Raw genomic sequence first — 22,886 nt, 5'->3', positions numbered from 1 at the left:
GGCATTGACCACCTCCCTCTGCCATTGTCTACGGGGTGCATTTATACTAAGCAATCAGAAAAATAAGAAACGTAAAACTATGACCAAATGTTGTCAAAACACAACCAAGAGCTCACCTCGTTAAAGTGGTGCCTTCTTCGATTTTTCACAATTCCCTCAGTGGCACTATAAAACATATCCATAAGCATTGTCTTCCCTATAGTGTCCACAACAGTTTCTTCAGTCAATTGTAAACTAGATTTCAAACAAGATAAATGTACTAAGAAGCTAAAAAATGATCATAAAGGAGGAGACTGTATGCACTGAAATCTATTATTCTCTGAATGATAGAAACGAAATGTTGGATGATGCAGTCAAATGAGAAATCAATACCATTTTTTGTTGGAAAATATTTTCTTTAGAGTTAAACATGATAAGATTTAGAAAAATACCACTTCCAACATTGCCATATATATATAGTCCTTTAGGAGCCAGAGGAGCAGTTGGGCGGCGACCGGTGAATGAGTCTAATTTTCTCTCTCGATTAAGGTATGAAACCCATTTCCCCACTCCTGGTTCGACATTTTCAATTTTTTTCCTGAGTCAAGTGAAACTCCATTAATATGAAGATAATTACCTTAAACACACACACGCGCGTGCACACATATAGAGAAAGCATAGAGAAGAGAAAGAAATATATTTATTGAAAAAGAAAAATAGCTAAATAAATTTTCATATGCCAGTTTAAACCATAATTTCAATACAAATGGTATTAAATCACCCACCCACACACCCCCCCCCAAAACAACCCTCTTTAAACAAAAAAACAATGAAAGGAAGGTGAGCAGATCTCACCAATTGCATCATTTGCCTGCATAAACTGTAAAATAAAATTGGTTTAAATTACACCAACAGCCAACCTCCCTTAAGAACTTTCCTTAAAATTCACAAAATAACAGTCCTCCTCAAAATATGGAAGAAATGACTCACCCCTTGACGTTTGCATAAAGGTGATACATAAGTTCATGCCCTCTCACACTATAACTTCTCTAATAAAAAAAATAAAACAAAAAATATATTTACTCAAAAAATTTTTTTTTTTTTCCTTAGCTATGGTTAACTCTATTCTTTATACTTAACCGACTGAATATACTCTCTCTCTCTCTCTCTCTCACAATAATAGAAAAGGTAGTAGTTACAAAATTAAAAGGGGACACAGACACATGCTAGTTACGCTACCCGGTACACGGGATGTGTACATAGGGCATAGCTACAAACAGTGAAAAAAAGTTTTAAAAATAAGAAATAAAATGTACTACGATAGAGGACATGGGATACAGCAAATTCTATTCATATAAAGACTTCAACAATAAAGATTTCAACTTCACCACACTCAACTACCCCCCCCCCCCCCCCAAAACAACCCTCTTTTAACAAAAAAACAATGAAAGGAAGGTGAGCAGATCTCACCAATTGCATCATTTGCCAGCATAAACTGTAAAATAAAATTGGTTTAAATTACACCAACAGCCAACCTCCCTTAAGAACTTTCCTTAAAATTCACAAAATAACAGTCCTCCTCAAAATATGGAAGAAATGACTCACCCCTTGACGTTTGCATAAAGGTGATACATAAGTTCATGCCCTCTCACACTATAACTTCTCTAATAAAAAAAATAAAACAAAAAATATATTTGCTCAAAAAATTTTTTTTTTTTTCCTTAGCTATGGTTAACTCTATTCTTTATACTTAACCGACTGAATATACTCTCTCTCTCTCTCTCTCTCACAATAATAGAAAAGGTAGTAGTTACAAAATTAAAAGGGGACACAGACACATGCTAGTTACGCTACCCGGTACACGGGATGTGTACATAGGGCATAGCTACAAACAGTGAAAAAAAGTTTTAAAAATAAGAAATAAAATGTACTACGATAGAGGACATGGGATACAGCAAATTCTATTCATATAAAGACTTCAACAATAAAGATTTCAACTTCACCACACTCAACTCCTGCCCATCAAAGGAACAAGGATTCCTTTCTCACCATAAACACCACATGGGTCACAAAGGGTCGACTTTCCAAGTACCCCCCCATTACTTCTACCAAACCTCCTGATCCAACAAGACAACATCTCCTGCACAGAATTAGGCATGACCTAGGAAACACCAAACAAGCAAAAGATCATAGACCACAACTCCCTAGCCATGGCACAGTGTAGAAATAGATTATTCACACTCTCTCCATGAGTTTTATATATGAAGCACCACTCAAAAATAATTACACCCCGCTTACTTATATCATCAGCTGTCAGAATCCACCCTAGAACCACAGACCATGAAAAGAAAGCCACCTTCAGTGGTACATGATTTCCAAATGCTTTTCCACAGAAAATCCCTGTCTTGCCCCTTAACACATTGTAATAATTCTTCATACTTGTTACTGTGAAGGGATCCATGTCAATCTATCTTCCTCCCCTTGCTGGAACTTTATCTCATACAAATTGTCCAGTAACTGGGCAACAGGGTCTACTTCCCAATCATGTGCAGCATGGCAGGTAGAGCAATTCAAATGAAAATTTAATGAATTAGAGATTTCTCTATAGCTTGGTGGTAATGCCTTGGGTTTGTGTCTCATTCCTCTATTTCCCATTATTTTCTATTTCTACCCTACTTGTTTCTGCATCAAGGATTCAAGAGAGCATGGACTTATTTGTCTCCTTTATACAGAGAGAGGAATGTCATCTTGTGCAACCTCAAAGAAGGTTGGTGTAATTTACCCAATAAAATTTAATGAACTCAAAATCTAAATAAAAATTCAAACAACCCCATAACAGAAAATTCCTATAAAGTTACTGGTACTTAAAAAACTGACTTCCTAGTCCATAAAAATAAGACTAAAAACTGACTTCCTAGCCCATAAAAATAAGATTTTTCGTATAGATTTATATATGGCCATTTAATCTTGTGGACTTAAAAATTTCAAAACTTTCTTTGATGAATGTTGTATGTGCATGGTATGAGGTTGGAGTCAAATAAAGAAGAGGTCAAAAGGTGACAGTAAAGAAGTAGCAGCAATGATGATAAAAACAAGCTTGTTGGTGCAATGCAAGTGATGAGAGCCTGTGGAATAGTAGTGGTGATTGCCTGAGGGGGAAGAGTGGCAGCACTAGTGGCAACCTTGGCAGCAAGATAGTAATGGTGGTGGACAGGTAGGGATCGTTCAAAATGGGTTGTAGAATGGTGGATACAACTATGGGGGAAAATTGAGAATGCAGGATAGTGAAATAGGAGTTTTGATGATTGGGGAGAGGGGGTGAAGGTGGTTTTAAAGATGGTAGTATTGTGGTAAAGCTGATAGCAGGAATCAGTTTGTGGCAATAGAGGGATGGGTGGTAGTGTGATTCTGGTAGCTGTAGTAATTATGCCATGTTTCATAAGAGGTATCTAACTTAACTAGTTAACTTTGAATGATCCTACAGGAATATGACAACATTTACAAATTTCTTTGATAACAATCGAAAAATGCTGTTTCATAAAGCTATCAATATCAGATTGCAACAATCTGAAAATCTACTGTTGCAACTGTAAAAAAAAAAAAAAAAAAAAAAAAAAAAAAATAGCATTTTTAAAAAAAATGACACCAAATATGCCTGTTAGGCACTACTACTCTCATCAAAAGTTTTTATATTAATACTACTGAAGAAAATAAAATTTATCATCATAGTCACACATGCAACCAACTGCAATACTTAATCCACAAATTTTTTTTTCTTTCTTTTTCCATCTTTTGCTTTGACCTTTCAATATACTCAGTTAGAAAAATTATTATGATGTTTGGGGGCTTCCATCTTTTGAATATATTTAGAGGGACTTAAGAAGGCTATATAGTTTATTGACAGGCCACTTCACAGTTTCTTTTTTATACAAGTCTTCCAGCCTTTGCAACACTAGTCATCAATGAGTTCATTTAAGATTTCAATAACTGATCTCATCGATGTTCTGATATCATCTGATTTGTCAATAATGTTGATAGCCCTTATTAATTTCAGTAACTAATTTGTTAAGTACACCTATACTGCATTATGTTCAAAAGATAGATTCATCTAATGGGCCTTGTAGAAGCTCCATTAGAAAATAAAATAGCGTCTAACCTAAACAATTTTGGGATGAACAAAGTTGTACGATGTGACTTTAATTTACTCAAAAATGTTCGACTACTAGTTCTAGATCAAAGCATTTCATTGTTATTCATTCTAATGTGCCTGTTCAATTTAGGTCCAACGAGAAGTTCATGGGATTCAACTGAGAGAGAGAAGCTCATGGGAAATAGCAATCACCAAAGTGGTAATTAGTCCAAGCCATGTCTGGATAAGAATTTTAATGACTAATGTGCCTCACCGGAACGTCCATCTTTGAAGAAGTTCACTTCGATGCTTGTTTACTGATGTCCATATGCCCCCCTTGCCCCCCTGCTGCTTTACCTTGGCTTCTTCCATCAAAAGCCTTCGCCGCTCATTCTCCCTACTCTTTTCCCAGTTAGCTAGGTTTACCTATAAAGTTCAAAAAGAAGATGCACAATCATTCAAAGCTCAGTGTAAACATTCTATTATTTCTGGAAAAACAACAACTGAGACTATCATCCAATGTATTATAATATCAGAAAATATCATACATGATATTCCACCATATCTTTCTCATACTCCTCCAACCTCCCAAGTAACTTCTCTAATTCTGAAGCGACCCTTTCCTGGTAAAGATCATGTTGCAGCTTCCCTTGCTCAACAAGATTCTTGTACTGTGTAAGTGGCCCTGAAGGGAGAAACTTTCATGTCATAATCTTAATGTGTATATTTACACAATGAAAAAATTAATTCTAAGTACACTTTTAAGATCGATAAGTCATATATAGTAATTGTGTTTGGCGATTACTAATTAGGAGAAATTTAAAATACTCCGGCCTATCTACAAGAACTTTTTTATAATTGGGTAAAATATCATTTTCGTCCCTAAACTATCACAAAAGTTCGTTTTTCGTCCCTAAATTTTCAAAAGTTCTGACGGAGTGTTGACGTGGCTTGACAGAGTGCTGATGTAGGAGGGACGAAAATCAATACGTTTGGAAAAGTTTAGGGACGAAAATAGAACATTTGAAAGTTTAAGGACGAAAAACGAACTTTTGTGATAGTTTAGGGATGAAAATAGAACTTTTGAAAGTTTAGGGACGAAAAATGAACTTTTGTGATAGTTTAGGGACGAAAATGATATTTTACCCTTTATAATTTTATTATTTTAAACAAAAAAAAAAAAAAAAAATTAACATGGGTAAATCTTAGATACAGTACCTTAAGTGTAATACATTAGGTTTTCCAATCAAATTCAAAAACCTAGCTGCATTGAATTCATTTATCCTTAGAAAATATAACACTTCTTATGCTTTATTGGTCAATACAATCAGGTGTTTGAATTTAATTGAAGAACCTAATTGAGTATACCTAAGTGTTGCCTTTTAACATAACCAATTCCTTTCATTTGACCCTCTAATAAGTCAATGTGCAATTTTCTTTCATTCTTGCCAGTAATACTCAGATTTTGGCATCTATGACCATAAACTATTCTCTCTCTCTTCTCTTTTCTTTTTTTCATTTTCTGGATAGATAATACTATAGACATTAGTCATCAAGAACAAGCCACAATCCGAGAGAGAGCAGTGAAACACTCAAGTTTGTGTAATTAATCAGCATTACCAAACCATATACCAATTTATCCATCAAATTATGCCTGATGAAGAAACTCAACACCAGTACTACATACATAGAAGAATTCCATTCTCTTTCTCTTCATGAAATTGCTCTTCTCTACTTTATGAAACAGAATTAACTACCTCAACTAATAAATAAATAAAAGTGATGAAATGAAAATGCTAAAAATGAAATTCATTTCTCATGCATTAGATACGTAAGAGAGACAGCGAGACAGACCTGGACGGGTATGGGAGTAGAAGCGAAGGACATTGATGCGGTAGCGAATGAAGGTTCGACGAGAAAGCGTTGTAGAGAAAAACGACGAAGCGATCGAAGAAGCTCGAATTCTCATATCTTTTATTATTTTTTTTCACTTTGATCCAAAATTCCAAAAATTTCTAACTCAGAATCAAATCAAATTGCAGCGACGCTGTTGTCGCTACTCTGTAACTAACAAAGTGGAAAAGGTAATGGCTGGCTGGTGACGTGCCCAAAATAATACCAGCCACGTCGAAAAATAAATTAGGACGATGACAGGTATTGACGTGTATGTATAGAAAATCATACATTAACGCTAAATCTTTTTACACATTTTCTATTTGTACACAAACCCTATAAAAATATGTTTTCAAAATAGAATTTTTAGGAGAAATTGCAAATTATACCCCTAAAATTTGACTTGTTTAGATTTTACATCTTAAAATTTTAGAATTTATATTTTACCCATTTAAATTTTAAGTGCATTTGGATTTTACACTCCCAATTTTCAAAAATCCAAACACTCCCAAAATTTAGAGAGTAAAGTCCACACATCTCTAAAATTTAGGGAATAAAATTTAAATTATAAAATGTTAGAGTAAAATCTAAACACCCCAAACTTCAGAAGTAAAATCCAAATTCTAAAATTTAATAGTATAAAATCTAAATATTTGTAAACTTTAGGAGTGTAATTTGCAATTTACTCAATTTTATTTTATTATAATTATGCTAAAACAATTACCACCACATGATAGTAATTTTATGGCAATGTGTGACTCATACACACTGTGTTTAAGTATAACGATCTCCACGACTAGGAGTATATAAGATCTACTTTGAATTTACAAACTAATGTATCACCGATTCACTAATCATAAAAGACACAATTGAAATATTCATTTATGTAAATATCTATTGCTTCTGGTATAGTGGACTACACACTTTGGGACCAATCATTTTCAAAGTTCTAATAAAAAATTTTGGCTACAAATTTGGTAATAGCCAATGATTACAACTTTTACTCAAAAAATTAACTTGACTATATATTTTGAAAATAATTGGAAATCTTGTTTTTTATGCTTTTAACATGCATGTTAAATTTCGTGTCAATCAGATTTTATTTACTATTAGATTCATTATATTGTTTTTTATGCATAATTTTAAACTACAAAAATTTGATTTTTCTTTTATTTTATTTGAGATAGAAATCCTACTCCAGCCTAATTCAAATGTATGCGTATGAAATTCTCTCTTAAAAACTTTAACTTTACCCCTCCCCCTAACCCACAAGAACTTATACTTATAGAGTGAGCATTACATAAAAAATCTTTACATTTGATTGATAATATATTTATTGATCTTTGATTTTCTATAACCATAAGAGATAGAAAAAGAAAATGATTTATCAAAACTTATATAAAATGATAAAAGAGATTGAGGCAAAAAAACAAGGAAAAACAAAACAAAACCAACTAAAGCAAAACAAAAACAAACAAACAATAATCAATAACCTTAAGCCAATGAGGGCTTGGCTGAGTGGGTAAGGTTCAAACGTTTCGTGCAACACACCAAGGTTCGAGTCTCGTTGCCCGCAGGCTTTCGTTGGTGGGTAAACTTAGTGGTGAGGTGTACTCACAAAAATATGACGTAACTCCCATACAGAGGGTACAAAACGGGTACCGACTATGGACTCTCTGACCGAAGCCACTGGCTCCCTATCCGAGGGTGTAATATGATTATAAAGACACCATTTTTTGCTTCTCAAGAAAATAAAAATAATAATCAATAACCTTAATATTTGGATTTTGGAGGATAGCAGCACCATAACATGCGTGCAAAAGCCGTTAAACGGTCACCTCTCCCGCCCTCCCCAAATAACAATCTAATCCTATTCCTAATTCATAAGACTAGATGCAATCCACAGCCACAAGAACACCAAAGCTGTTCCGCACAATCACTACAGCAACAGTCACCACTTCACTCCATAACCCACCCAACTCCACCACCACAGGCAATAGAGAAGCAGAGCAGAGCTGCTTGGCCCTCCTTCACTCCTGCGACACACTCCCAAAGCTTTTCCAGACCCACACCTACATTCTCAAATTGGGTCTCCAAAACAACCCTCTAGTCCTCACCAAGTTCGCCTCCACATCCTCTGATCTTGAAGACATTGACTATGCCTCATCCTTTATATTCTCACCTCGTTCTGATACCCGGCTTTACGATACGTTTCTCTTCAATACCGTCATTAGAGCTTACGCTCATACTACTCATTCACAGGACAGAGCTTTGTGTTTTTACCGTGTCATGCTTGGTTATGGAGTTTTGCCCAACAAGTTCACGTACCCATTTGTACTTAAGGCCTGTGCTGGCCTTGGGAGCTTGAATTTAGGTAAATCAGTTCATGGGTCTGTTGTGAAATTTGGATTTGATGCTGATGTTCATGTTCAGAATACTATGGTTCACATGTACTGTTGTTGCAATGGTGGGATTAATTATGCTCGGAAGGTGTTTGATGAAATGCCAAAATTAGACTCTGTTTCTTGGAGTGCGATGATTGGAGGGTATGTCCGATTGGGGTGTTCCTCAGATGCGATTGGTTTGTTTAGGAAAATGCAGATGGTGGGAGTTCGTCCGGATGAGATCACGATGGTGTTGGTGCTCTCTGCGTGTACAGATTTAGGTGCATTTGAGCTTGGGAAGTGGGTGGAGTCATATATTGAAAAAGAAGGGGTTCAAAAGAATGTGGAGCTTTGTAATGCACTCATTGATATGTTTGCGAAGTGTGGTGATGTGGATAAAGCTCTGAAATTGTTTAGAGACATGAGTGGGAGAACAATTGTTACTTGGACTTCTGTGATTGTTGGTCTGGCGATGCATGGTCGTGGTCTAGAAGCCGTTTCCTTATTTGAAGAGATGATAGGAACTGGGGTGGCTCCTGATGATGTGGCCTTTATTGGGTTGCTTTCTGCTTGTAGTCACTCTGGATTAGTTGAAAATGGCAGAAAATATTTTGACCTGATGATCAAAAGATTTAAAATTGTACCTAAGATTGAACACTATGGATGTATGGTGGATATGTTTTGCAGGGCTGGACTTGTCAAAGAGGCACTGGAGTTTGTTCAAAATATGCACATTGAGCCAAACCCAATAGTTTTGCGAACCTTGATAAGTGCTTGTCGTGCTCATGGTGAGCTTAAGCTTGGAGAGAGCATTACTAAACAGCTAATCAGAAATGAGCCTATGCATGAATCGAATTATGTATTACTTTCCAACATTTATGCAAAAATGTCCCATTGGGAGAAGAAAACCAAAATTAGAGAGTTAATGGACAAGAGGGGGATGAAAAAGATCCCTGGGAGCACTATGATTGAGCTAGATAACAAAATTTATGAATTTGTAGCTGGAGATAAATCACATGGTCAGTCCAAGGAAATTTATGAGATGGTGGATGAAATGGGGAGGGAGTTGAAGAGGGCTGGATATGCTCCTACTACATCAGAGGTATTACAAGATATTGATGAAGAAGATAAGGAAGATGCTTTAAATAGGCACAGTGAAAAGCTGGCTATTGCATTTGCCCTTCTCAACACACAACCAGGAACTCCTATTCGGATAGTGAAGAATTTACGAGTCTGTAGTGATTGTCATTCTGCTACTAAATTTATCTCTAAGATTTATAATCGAGAAATAGTGGTTAGGGACCGGAACCGGTTTCACTATTTCAAGGAAGGGTTGTGCTCATGTGGAGATTTCTGGTGAAAACTACCTATAATATTATGATTATCAACTTTTGAAATGGAAACCATTGTTGGGTTGGCCGATGGGCTGTCCTGACTCTCTGAAAATTATAGAGCAATAGATCATGCTCAAATTTTGTCATGATCATTTAGTAAATCACCAAACTGGTGCAAGGTTTGATCCAGCTAGAAATTGTAACAAATCATTTAATTGGACAGATATATACCCCAAAGTTTAACTCAACCTGATATTTCAAGATAGTAGCTGAAAGATCATCTTTCAGAGGAATATCTGATTCAATATATATAGTGTGCAATTCAAGGTGGGCATTTGGCCTAAATTCATCATTTTATACCCAGCTATGCTTCCACTGTGACTTATCCTCTGTGTGGAGGTTTGGTGTTGGTAAAACAGTCCTCGGTATCTGTATGGCTTTGTCAAAATAAGATCAAACTTGCTAATCTTATCTTACTATATACAAAAAGCAGGAGTTTGGGCGTTTGTTTATGATGTAATAAAACAACTTTGGAAAGCTTAATGGACAGGTTGAAAGTTTTTTGTGTTGTGGAGATTGAGAGTTAAGCAGGGGATTTTTGTCTTTCTACATATATTATCTATTGCATTGTGCCTTGTGCGGGTTTTCTGCTACAGACAGGTTGAGCTGCAGAGGGCCGGAGGCGCTGAGACTTGAGAGAGAGAAAAAGGACTGAGAGGAAGAGAAGAAATCATGCACCTTCTCCTGATCTGTCTAGGAGAGCAAGAGAAAGGACAGTGAGTTGGTGAGGCAGAGGATTGAAATGATGGGAGCAGAGAGTGCAAGATGGGTTTCTACCTACTTGTTATGGGGTTGTTTGTGGTTTTTTTCGACATTGAGAGAGTGAAAGTGGGAGCAGATGATAAAAGAGGATTCTCTGTGGTTCATTGGTATTTTGGCTCAGCACAACAGGTAATCTTCTCCCTCTAATTTTTTTTTTTCTTCCTAATTTGTTTCATACCTTACAAGATTTCAACTCCGGTTTGGTTGTTTTTCTTTCCTTTCAGTGTTTTGGCTCAACACAAAGCATGTACTATCTCTCTCTCTCTCTATGTAATCCCTTAAAAAATTTTAGCTGATTTAGATTGCTTTTCTTTCCTTTAAACCTTTTTTTTTTTTCCCTTTGATTTAGATTTGTTCCTCGTTGTAATATAGATTTTTTGGGGGGTGAATTTTGATTGTTGTTTGAGATTTTGCATAGTGGGATGTGATTATGGACAGATGGAGTTTTGTATTGGTCTACTCAGTGTTGAAAATAGTGCCTCTCCTCAGTCTTCTGTCAACTAATTTGTTTTAGTCAAATATAAATCATGTTTGATTGTTGAAAATCTGATGTTTTAGTTTCTTTACATCATTTCCTCTTATCACTTCAGTGCTGTGTTTGGATTAGTTTTTTTTTTTTCTTTACATCAAATCTTACCATAGAGACCAAGCTGTTTGAATCAGGTTTTAGCCAATCCGTTACATCTCTTTAAAAAATTCTATACACTTTGCTTCAGCCCTTTCTTACAGTAGCCAAAAATCCTAGTGTTCCAAGACTTTGTTCAGTATTTTTTTTATTTTTTATTAATGTTTGTGTGAGAATTTACTAAGACAAGTTTTTTGAGAAATTACTTCAATTTTTTTTAAAATAAAACTTTAGGAGCACAGGGCTATTTCTCAACTCTCAAAATCTTACTATTAAAAGCATGGATAGTGCATACACTCAATTTTTTTTTTAAAGCATACATTAAGATTCACCAAAAAAGAAGAAGAAGAAGAAGGAATTGAGTGAGAAGTGGCAGCAACATGAATGGTTTCTCAAGACATGTCATAATGACAGATTTTCATGTTGTTACCAATTATCACACGCCATTATTGCTGACTCTGTAGGATATCTGAAAATTATCTACTTAACAATAGAATCGATATCTTACCCCCAAATAAAAAGGAAGAAAATTGAAAAAGAAAAGGGAAAAAGGATTTGGGGACATGGCAACATATCGCATGATTGTTGCAATGTGCAAATAAATTGCAAACAATGGATTTTCTGCCCCTAATATCACAGCATATGTGCTGAAAATATGGATGTCATTCGTGATTGGGTTTGATTATTTTCCTCTTGATACAAATGCTAGGAATGACAAGCCACAATCTTCAAAAAGATTTGGCATGTTAAGGATGTGCTAAATTCCAAGGTTGTTGGTAAAACCCTGCCTTGACATTGGAATGTATTCTTGTAGACATCTTAAATAATCATAATTTTTTGAAAATATCCTATTTTTTAATCATTTGCAGTTATTAGCCAAAAAACATAGTTTTCCAACTTCCAAGACTCTTTGTTTGGTATTATTATTATTATTTTTAAATAATATTTGTGTGGGAAAGTTATTAAAACAAGGAATTACTTTGATTTATTAATAAAATAAAAAGCTTTAGGAGCAGTGTGAAGGGAATAAACATGAAATTCCCAGATATGTGAGATGCAAAAATAAAGAAAAATATGCGTTAAAGAATCACATAAGACAATATTTGTGTAGTTCGGCAATTTGCCTATGTCTATGAAGTTGGAGTTGTAGGGATTTTACTATTCACAGGGAAAAATTACAAGATGCAGCAGTGCAATTTTCTCTCTAAAAACAACACACCAAACCCTAATCTCCCATTAAAAAACTATAACAATTTTATTTCGGGTCGGGTTATAATCTGGATCAAACACAACTAAGCTCCACAAAGCCCAATATAGTGCTTGTTGTCTTGGATTTGTTAACCTGTTTGACTTCTGTGAGTGAGTGTACAACATTTGATCTTGATTTTAAGATTCTGTTTGCACCTATGCGTTAGCAAATTTGTTCTGTAATTGGATGGCCTTGAATGAGGGACTTATGGTGTGAGAGGTGTTGGTTAGATGTCTTTGTGATTGGGTTGGAAAGTATGGTCATTGAGTTAATGTTATGAGCATTTTTACCTAAAAGTTGTTGATTAGATCTCAGAAAACATTACGAGCATTTTTACAGGGCTTGTGCACAAACTGATTGGCACTTCTTTTTATATATAATTTCTTATGAGAACCTTAATATTTTCTTTTCATATCAATTTAAATTTTATTTCACAAAAAAAAAAAAAAAAAGTGATTCATTTAAATAAACAATAAATAATAATCACTCATAATGTTTGTTATCTTGTAGTTTCTTCAACATTTGGATGTGATCAAATTGGAGTAATTTCAAATTCCCTAGAAGCAAGCAAGTACCAATGTACCATTTGGATTTTAAAATATTTAAGAATCGTGTTTTTTTTTGTTTTATATATATATATATATATATTTTTTTTTTTTATATACTATCCGTATGTATAGCTATAGAATGATTTCTAAGATTGCTTGTTCAATTTTTCTTGCATAATGTATACTTTAGGCATATCTTTCTTGTCTATTTCTGCCATTTTCTCCTTTACGGAACAATATTTTATTTTCATTGATGTATGTGTATATCTCAATGGTTCTTTCTTACTCTTAATTTGGTTGATATGGTCTACATATATATCCATGTCACTAGCAACAGTGGTAGCATCTTCAGATTCAATTAAGCATAGAGATCTTGTATTTGCCCTCTATTATATAATGTAGGAACTGTAGATTTCTGGTTGTATCTGTAAATTGAGGCACACCAACATCGTAAAGCGATTGCAATAATATTGAAGTTACTTAAAGGTGTGTAGTTAGTGGTGCCTTTGTGCTTCATGTCTCTGTGATTAGATCCTTTATTCTCTTCTATTTAAGAGATAATATGGATTGAACTATTGGACTTAACAGAAAGTTTGGAATAGCATCTTCAGATTCAATTAAGCATAGAGATCTTGTATTTGCCCTCTATTATATAATGTAGGAACTGTAGATTTCTGGTTGTATCTGTAAATTGAGGCACACCAACATCGTAAAGCGATTGCAATAATATTGAAGTTACTTAAAGGTGTGTAGTTAGTGGTGCCTTTGTGCTTCATGTCTCTGTGATTAGATCCTTTATTCTCTTCTATTTAAGAGATAATATGGATTGAACTATTGGACTTAACAGAAAGTTTGGAAAGCAGATGCTTGTTGATTTATTCTGTGCAGATCTTTGCATTGTTGGTACTGCATGTACACATATAGGTGGATTTTTGGGTTCTCTTTTATCTTTATATGCCACCAAGCTTGGATCTATAGCTATTGAAAGTCGGCATAGAACCTTTATTACTGCTTCATGAATGGGTAATCTCGGTCATTGGAAAGTTTATTTTGCCATTTTCTTGAACTTTTGTTTTGGGGTCCCCAGTAGTTGCTCTTAGGAGCAGATATTGATCCGTCACTTGTACAAGAAGCATTCTTCGGCAATGTTCTCAGTGCTAATTTAGGGCAGGCTCCCATAAAACAAGCTGCATTGGTTGCAGGAAGACCTAATTTTGTGGTCTCTACCACTTTTTACATAGTTTGTGCATCAGGGATGAAAGGTGGACACCCTATCATTTTTAATGAAATCTAATGTTCTGAAAGCTAAAATATTTTTTTTTTTTTTTTTTTTCTTATTCAATGTAAAGATTTGTTGTGAACTGAGAAATGAAAGATAATGTAGTCAATTCGAGATGACCAATCTCTTGAACTTGAGAGAAGAAATAGACATTTTTGATTAATTTTCTGATTAATTCTCATTAATGCATTCAATGTACATAAATAGCCAAAGATGAGATAACCTCATCATCAAATCCTATCCTAAAACATAGGAATTAAATTGAATATAAATAAATAACAATACTAATCTATCTAGGAAGATTTATTCTATCACTTAACTAAATTCAAATAATTTATCCAACGCTAGGGTCATAACAAGATTATGAATTTGAATGTAAAATTGTAACTTTAGTTTGTTAACTAATGGTTTGATCATGTAATGTTACATGTGCTAAAACTATATAAATTTTTTGCATATTGGTGAATCTTAGGGTGTGTTTGGATACCGTTTATTATTGAAAATTGAAAATACTGTAGTAAAATAATTTTTAAATGTATGAATAGTGTCGTGGGACCCAATTTTGAAGAAGTTTTTGCTTGAAAAAGTACTTGCAGGTCCCATAAACACTGCACAATACTCTCTGAAAAACGTGAGATGCAATTGAAAAGTGCTTTTCAACACTATTCAAACATACCCTTAGACTGATTTTGGGAACTATGATTTGCTTGTACTTAATGCTGAGTGGTGATAGAATGAAGTCCCCCTATAAAGCAAGCTTGTGCCTTGCACGCGCCACTAACACTAGTGTTCAATAAACATGCTTAAGTCCCAAAGCAATAAACCTGAAATAATGGGTCCGTTTGGAACATGTGTTTAAATAATAGTTTTTAGTTTTTTTGAAAATATGGATAAAAGTGTACGAAAATACGTGTAATATTGTTTAAAAATTGAAAACATGTGTTTAAGATCATATACCAAAAATGTTTTAAAATGAGTTGGTTAATGAAGTGAAGATCACTGTTAATCCTGCGCCTTGTTTGAAGTTTCATGATGAAAATTTGTTTTGCATTTTTGGTTGGACATACTTCAAAGACATAATTTACTGACAAAGCTGTATGCACTTTTCTTATGAATGAAGAAGCCGTAGTAGTGAACTGCTTCACTGAGTGAAACTTGTCTCTGAACTGTGAACTTGTTGGTCAATAGCAGACCTGAAATCTAAAACTTTAATGGGTTGAAAATCAACTTTTTAGTATATAAGCACCAATTAGACATGAGGTGTCAAATGTCAATGTACTAGTCCTTAGCTGTGACCTGCGAGGCATAGACAAAATTTGGAATGTTGCCAAAAGCTTGTCGGCCAGCATTCTCTATTGGTTTAGATAAGAGGATACCTTCACAAGTATGGTGTAAAATAAGTGAGTAGAATATGTATATTTTAATTCGAAACCTTGATGCAGCCAGCGTTGTCCTATTTCAAATTGATGGAATCATGATCGGTTTGTGCTGAAATTGATGGCAAACGGATCATTCAGAAGTCAGGATAGTTGGACATTTTAATGTGAACATTATATGTCGGTGCTAAACATGTTATGGTGATTAGTGAATTTTATATTGCCTGTTGATGCAGATTTTGATTACACGAGCAGATCTTCACCTACAAACACTTGTCGCTGGTTCTGTTTTACTGGGATCCTCTTATGCTTAAGTCAATAAAACAAAGATAGAGCTTTAAGCTCTTTTTATCTGACCTTATGTAGGGGTCTACATGTGTTCCTAACATATCATAAATTCAGTTTTTTACTTTTTTAGCTTTTAGTCCAGAACATCTTATCTAACTTTTTTACTGAAAGTATATTAAAATATACTTGTATCTTGAAAAAAATTGGGAAAAGTAAAAAAAAAAAAAAAGGGTTTAAAAAGGCTGTACATAAAAGTTAAAAGCTAAAAGCTAAAAGCTAATGTCAAATTCATTATATGTACAACTTTTTAAAACTTGACATTTTTCTTACTTCTTCTCACTTTCTCGAAGTACAAATATACTTTAGCACACCTATAGTGAAAAGTTTTCTTAAAAAAACTAAATAAATTGATACCATATAATTTATATCCATATCCTTCATATTTGTATGCCCATATGATTCAAATGAGAAAGTGATTCTCAGGAACAATGAGCCAATCACAAGGTTTCTAGGATTCTTTCTTTAAATAGTGTCCTAGGTTGGTTTAGTGGGTCAACTCAGCGTAGTCATCTTCTCATCTTGGTCCCAAGCTCCTTTGAGGACGAAATGAGGAGCGCTTCTGAGCTCGAGAGTCGAGATGCCACATCATTTGGATACCCATTAGTTGCCCTTCATTCCTAATCCTAGGCCTAAAGCTTGTGCGGTTAACTGGTACATGGTATTTAAAGTTTTTTTTTGGGTGAGAATGCATGGTATTTATAGTTGGATTACTAAAATCTCATTTGAGGTTGAGTCATGTATTTTACCATTCAATAAAAACATTAATTGAGCCCATGCTGTGAATTATAAGTTTCATTGTTAAAGTTAGTTCTAGATTTTGGCAAACAAGCTTAATTAAATCCTGTTATTTTTTGTAATTAGAACTTTTATTGGGATTTAGTCTTCAATCATATTTGCCAAGAGCCTTGTAGCTCAATTGACAACTCTTAGTATTTCTAACAAAAATATCCAATGTTCAAATTCTTGACCCCATATAGATCAGTTGCATTATCAAAAAAGTCTTGCTCTTCTCAGGTTACCCTTTTTTGTTTATAATCTATTGAGCCTATATTAGTAGCCACTCTACGAAGCATGTGAAAGTTAGTAATTTTTTCTTTGAATGAATTGCAAATTTTCCCTTCTCAAAAAATTGCATCCAATCAATTTTTTTTGTTCTACTGGTGTTTAGGAAGGTGATGATGACACTTCCACTATGTTTGGCAAAATGGAGGGGGAGAGGAAATGGAAGAGCAAAGAAAATTTTCATTTTTCATGTGGTTCAGTTAGGAGAAAAAAGTTGAAGGAAATGATTTCAAATTTACTATTAAAAAAATAAAATTTAAACTTCCTATTTCTCTCACTCTCCAATTTGGAAGGAAAGTGAATAGTGGATTTGGAGGGAAACAAAATCCTTCCATTTCCTTTGTCAGCCCTTCACCCCCCCTTTCCCATCCACCTCTCTTCCCTTGAACCAAACATGGTGTTCTTGTGACCTAATAATGAGGTGGCCGTGTGTTACTTGCGCATCCATGAAGTGTATGCTTGTTCTGTTCTTTTTAGTTTTTTTTGTTTTTTTTTTTGATAGTCATGATTCATAACTACTACTTCATGACATCCATGCTCCAAAGAACATTTCTTTCCGGAATTCACCAGAATTATTTACTTGAAAGAAAGATGCTTACAGTCTAATAATCATTGCCAAAATTGGTATCCAGCCCAGAAGTGCTTTCGATTCTTTCTTCCAAGTCTTCTCTATAAAAGTTTCGTTAACCCCCATTTAGTTCTTAGAATGTACTGAGTGAAAAAAAAGAAAAAAAAGAAAAAAGGAGAGCTTCAATGCTTCATAATCAACTAGTATTCGAGGTTTATCTATCATTCGTTGTCTATTCAACATTAAATTTGTACTTGCAAGTCACAGCAAGATTTATAGTTATGTAAAACTTCATCTATTTTTTACTCGTAGCCATATTCAACTGCATATGGTGAGCTTGAACTTCTAGCCTTTAGATTTTTTTTAAGCTAGGAACATAAAATTTAAAAAATCACTCTTTTTTTACAACTGTTAATATGACACAACTAGCATAAATCTTAATATGCCACCTCTCCACAGCTGTGGAAAAAATTGTAAAAAAAAAAAAAAAACTCACTATTGACTTATTGTTTATTGTTTTTTATTTTATATTTTTAGAAATAGAAAAGCCCTGTGAAAACTATTAAGCGAAAGCTCACTTTGGTTCCATGACTCGACATCTACAGCTTCCTTAAAATTATGATACCCAAGAGACAAAGATTCGCTTGCAGAAATGACGGCGCGCATAATCAACTCATAGTTGGGTATGAGGCAATGCTGATGAAACATGGAAATGAAACTACTCAGGCACTCAACTCATTGCGAAATTAGGGACCTTAACACTTTACTGAGTTGTCGGAGGAACATGATAAAGATGGCTGTCCAATGCCACAGAAGGAACGTTAGGTAAGGCACTCTCTAATCCATTTGCAACCACACCACGATCACTGAATTTGATGATTCCTTGAAGTTCAATCACCTAAATTACCGCATGAGTGCAACACTACTCTCGTCACTAATTTTCTCACATCATTAAGATATTGACAATTCCCTGGTTTAAAACATAGTGGACCAAAATTGAAAAATGACACACCTCAAGGATCAAAAATGGTGTTTGGCAAGATAGAAATTAAGAAGATAGAGCACACAACCCATATGGTATAGAAGATAAGCATGGCCCCAAATCAAACAGGCCAGAGTTAGAACCATGTTGATGTTATGCATAATCAGGTTGGCAAAGATAGGCCCTAGAATGGCAAAGTGGCCTATCCCTCAGCTGTTAGAAACCTAGGTATGTGTGAAATAGATAACAGCTTAGAGCTAATCTTCATCGAATGCAGGATGTTTTTGTTGCCTTATAAGTCATGCCAACCAGGACTTGCATATATGGGAACTCAGCAGGATCGATCAAGTTCAACAAATTCTTATTGTATTCAAAATTTCAAATTCACACCAATAAGAGAACAACAGAACAGTGCTAATATTCATTGAATGCAGGATGTTTTCGTAACCTTATTGTAAGTCATGTCAACCAGGACTTGCATATATGGGAAGTTAGCAGGATTGATCAAGTTCAATAAATTCTTATAGTATTCAAATTCACACCAATAAGAGACGAGTATTCTATTAATTCACATATTCTCAACAGATAAGAACGCATGACCTCACTATGTAGACAAATCTTTGAGGGTTTGTGGTCATTATATAAACTGTGCAATTTTCATTTGAATTAATGGTAGATCTGCACAGTGCATGCATGAAAGTAGTTGACTTAACCAGAATCTGAACTCATGTCAAGGAAACCCAGCAGCTGGAATTCTTCAACTTGAAAAACAGCAACATGAAGCATCACATGCGAGATCCACAATCTTTTGGTTTAACACCAACTAAAGGTTCAACAAACACCAAAGTTTCAGTTCCATAAACCTTAGATGTTGTAAGGGAGTGTGTGTGTGCAATGCTAATTATTTGGTTTGTGGTACCCAACAACCTTTGCACTTGAATTTAACATTTTACTATTATTGTTGGCTACAACAAGCATATATCTCCACCTCCCTCATCCAACATCATTCTTTCCTGTTTCAGATAGAAGTGTTGTCTTTCAAAGACTTCAAGATAAAGGTCACAAAAATAAACCCCAAGATGCAAGAAGATCCCAAATGTGAGCCAAATTATAATGTGGGCAATGCCAAATCATAATACCATCAAAAAGAAAAAAAAAACAATTCAACCGAGTAAACGAAACAAATTTGAATAAATAAGCATACTGAAAATGTCATAAGAACAACGAGCTCCTAAACAAACATAAGTAAGAAAAAAGAAGAAAGAAGGGCATTTGAGATTCTTACTCTACTGATCTAAGATACATGAATTGGCCTTATAAGCAACAGATTGAATCTCAAATCCTTAAACATTACTAAAAATAAACAGACAAATCAAATACAGGACAACATTACCAAACCCAGATCTATCCGAAGGCACCTAGCCTCTTTCTTCATCTTCTTCTCTCTTCTTATTTTCATTACTCCTTTTCTTTTCCCCCATTTCACTTTCTCTAAAAATAAATAACTAATCCTGTGATTCACTCTTCTTTCCCATTCCATCTCCTTCCCTCTCCTCCAACAACTTCCCGGCCTCTTCATCGGCCTGTGCCGCCTTCTTCTGCGTCTCTTTCGCCTTCAAGGCCTGCAATTTGGAATGGTTATAGTACGCAACACCCAAGAAAGCAAGCGCGTACCCAAACAAATTAAGGGGTGTGACCGTGTCCTTAATAACAGACCAAGAAAACGCAATCAACAACCAATCTTTCACCACACCAGCCACATTCATGGTCAAAGCCGAAGTCTTTCCCACAAGCAAAAACACAGCAAGATTCAAAGCAAAAGCACAGAGAGAATTAGTCCCAAAGATCACGAAATCAAAATGGAAACTCGAAGACTCTCTCAAAACCGGCAATTCGACGAAGATCCATGGAACTAGCAAGAAAACGAAACAGCAAGGAGCAACATAGTACAACGAGGTAATGGGATTTAAGGTTATGCCTTTAGAGGTGAGCAAGATCTGAATCATGACAAGCCTTGTGGCCTCAAAAGCAACAGCACCCAATTGAAGGAAAACACCCCATGAATCAAACCTCGCTTCACCGTAGGCGGCGATGGCCACACCGACAGAGATCGAGAGCATGTTGGCCATTGTATCAGATTTGAAAGGGTCCTTTTTGAACAAAACTCCAATTGAATACACAGCTACAGGCATCAAAGCCTTGAGCATTTGGATGAATGAGACAGAGAGATAGATATAGGCCGAGTTAGAAAGCCAAAGAGAGAGAGAATAGAGAGCTCCGATGGGTACCACCGATGAAAGGTAGAGATCTCTTGACATGGAAACTGGTTCCACGAGACGGAAAACTCGGACAAGGCAGAAGGCGATGGAAGAACAGAAACCCATGTGGATCATGGTTAGAGAGATCGGAAATGGCCAGTTGTACATCTTCTTGTCGAGAATGTACTTGTTGTACACGATGACGGTGAAGCTCAGGAAGATCCAGATTCCTACGTAGGTGTAGGATAGGACGATCTTCTTCAGGACGCTTTCGCTCAGAGCGCCACCTTTCCCCATTTTTTGTGTGTGTGTGTGCGCTGAGAGTACTCTCTGCTCTGAGCTCTGTGATTCTTTCCGACTCAAATCCGAGTCTTTGTGTGTGTGTGTGTGTTTTTGTATTTGATTTATCTATACAGATGAAGAGGAGAGAGATGAGTTTGATGTTTTTGTTTGCTTTTTTGTTTCATTTGAGATACAAACAAAGGCGTTGTGTCTATGGGGTGTATGAGTCTATGACTTGTGTTAATAATGTATGTGGCAGTAGGCGCGGTACTAGATCGATTTTTTTTTTTTTTTTTAATTTTTTTTTGAGTGGGCCTTTTTTATTGGGGGTATTTGGTGAATTGGCTTTGGAATCTTTGGAAAATGTATATTAAAAAAAAAAAAAAACAAAACAAAATATTTTTTTTTTTTTTTTTTTTTTTTTTTGAGTGGGCCTTTTTTATTGGGGGTATTTGGTGAATTGGCTTTGGAATCTTTGGAAAATGTATATTAAAAAAAAAAATACAAAATCTTTATGAAGGTATTTAATTATGAGTAATGGTTAGGGATCTTACAAATCTACATCCTTTACCCATAAATAAATAATTTTAATCTTTATTTATTATTTTTTGAAATCACTTAATGGCACCATATATATTAGAATAATAAATTGTAAAATTGTTATGCCTCAAAAGTTTTTTTTTTTAGAAGATTGTAAGAATGCGTCAAAAGATTAAAAGCCTGTTTGGTAAAAGAATTTGAGTAATGTTGTTTGTAGTTTTTTTAAGTACGTATGAGTGAAAAAAATGTGTAAAAATGTGTATACTGTTGTTTAAAAACTGAAAATATGTTGTTTAGATAGTCTACCAAACAGGACCTAAATATATATGGATGCACAAGAAAGTTTTAATATAATGTAATTTTTTTATCTTTTTTTTTTTTTCCTAAATATGAAAGTTGAAAATAGTTACTAATAGACTTTTTTTTTTAATAAATACAATAGAATTTCAAATTTATGGTGTCACTCTATGATGATTGCTCTTTATCATTGGTTCAAGACATTAATTAGTTTTTTGGCGGGAATTAAACCCAGATCTATTATCAACGAGAGGTTTTACGAATTAAGCTAACTGAAACCCACTAATAATAGACATTTAATATGATTGTGTTTGTATATAGAACTAAGAGTCCGAATTTGATAAGTTTAGGGGTGTAAAACCTATGTTTTGCACAATCCAATAAGAAATTGTCACATTAGTTTTTTTTTTTTTTTTTTTTTTACTTAAAACTCAATTTATTGTACCACACCTAATAATATCTGAATAAATTCCCAATTAAGTTGGATTTTCATATGAGTATTAAAATTGATTGCATGTGATTGTGCCTAATCTTTAATATGTGATATGATGATGTGACATGTTGGGATTGAAGAGGTTTTTATACCCCATCATTATAGAATTTAATCTCTAGAACTAAATATTCTACAATTAGGCATTTATAATGATTGTGTTTGTATATGGAAACATATATTATATATCATCAAAAGAAATGTGATATGTCAAGATTCTAATAGATGGTTTAAGTATCAAATGAAATTTTAAATTCAATAAAATAAATAAATATTAGAATAATAACATGTAAAATTGTGAGGTCTCAAAAGGAAAAATATTATGAAGTCAACCAACCAAAAATGAAATGTCTTTAATTTAGTAGATTATAAATTATAAGAAAAATTTAACGGATACTTTAAAGACATTGGTTTAGGAAATATTTTAAAAAATATTTTTTG

The 22,886-nt window shown here is 34.5% G+C and overlaps 3 protein-coding genes across 4 annotated transcripts in view; 1 reads left to right on the top strand and 2 right to left on the bottom strand.

Moving 5' to 3' along the window:
• Positions 1-6,221, bottom strand: part of LOC112005188 (uncharacterized) — a 29,005-nt gene extending 22,784 nt beyond the window's left edge. The window contains exons 1-5 of one of the 2 annotated variants that reach the window (XM_065759820.1): positions 5,963-6,221; positions 4,657-4,793; positions 4,383-4,534; positions 432-577; positions 117-196 (exon numbers count right to left, since the gene is read on the bottom strand). In XM_065759820.1, coding sequence (XP_065615892.1) covers positions 117-196; positions 432-577; positions 4,383-4,534; positions 4,657-4,793; positions 5,963-6,077 — 630 coding nt within the window. In that variant the 5' untranslated portion in view covers positions 6,078-6,221. The remainder of the gene's footprint in view (positions 1-116; positions 197-431; positions 578-4,382; positions 4,535-4,656; positions 4,794-5,962) is intronic. The other variant, XM_065759819.1, reaches the window with a different exon arrangement.
• Positions 6,222-7,805: 1,584 nt separating this feature from the next.
• LOC112005209 (pentatricopeptide repeat-containing protein At4g21065) lies at positions 7,806-11,086 on the top strand. Its single transcript, XM_024037464.2, has 2 exons — positions 7,806-10,670; positions 10,766-11,086. Exon 1 carries the CDS (start codon positions 7,895-7,897, stop codon positions 9,743-9,745), a length of 1,851 nt encoding a protein of 616 aa, XP_023893232.1. The 5' UTR covers positions 7,806-7,894; the 3' UTR covers positions 9,746-10,670; positions 10,766-11,086.
• Positions 11,087-19,750: 8,664 nt separating this feature from the next.
• Positions 19,751-21,346, bottom strand: LOC112005110 (probable sugar phosphate/phosphate translocator At4g32390). Its single transcript, XM_024037359.2, has one exon. The coding sequence runs from the start codon at positions 21,131-21,133 to the stop codon at positions 20,084-20,086; it is 1,050 nt and encodes a 349-aa protein (XP_023893127.2). The 5' UTR covers positions 21,134-21,346; the 3' UTR covers positions 19,751-20,083.
• Positions 21,347-22,886: the final 1,540 nt, after the last annotated feature.

Source organism: Quercus suber, unplaced genomic scaffold, assembly GCF_002906115.3.
Source record: "Quercus suber isolate HL8 unplaced genomic scaffold, Cork oak 2.0 scaffold_343, whole genome shotgun sequence".
Classification (NCBI taxonomy): domain Eukaryota; kingdom Viridiplantae; phylum Streptophyta; class Magnoliopsida; order Fagales; family Fagaceae; genus Quercus; species Quercus suber.
Note: the sequence above shows the minus strand (reverse complement) of the source record. Positions and strands in the feature narration are given on the sequence as shown.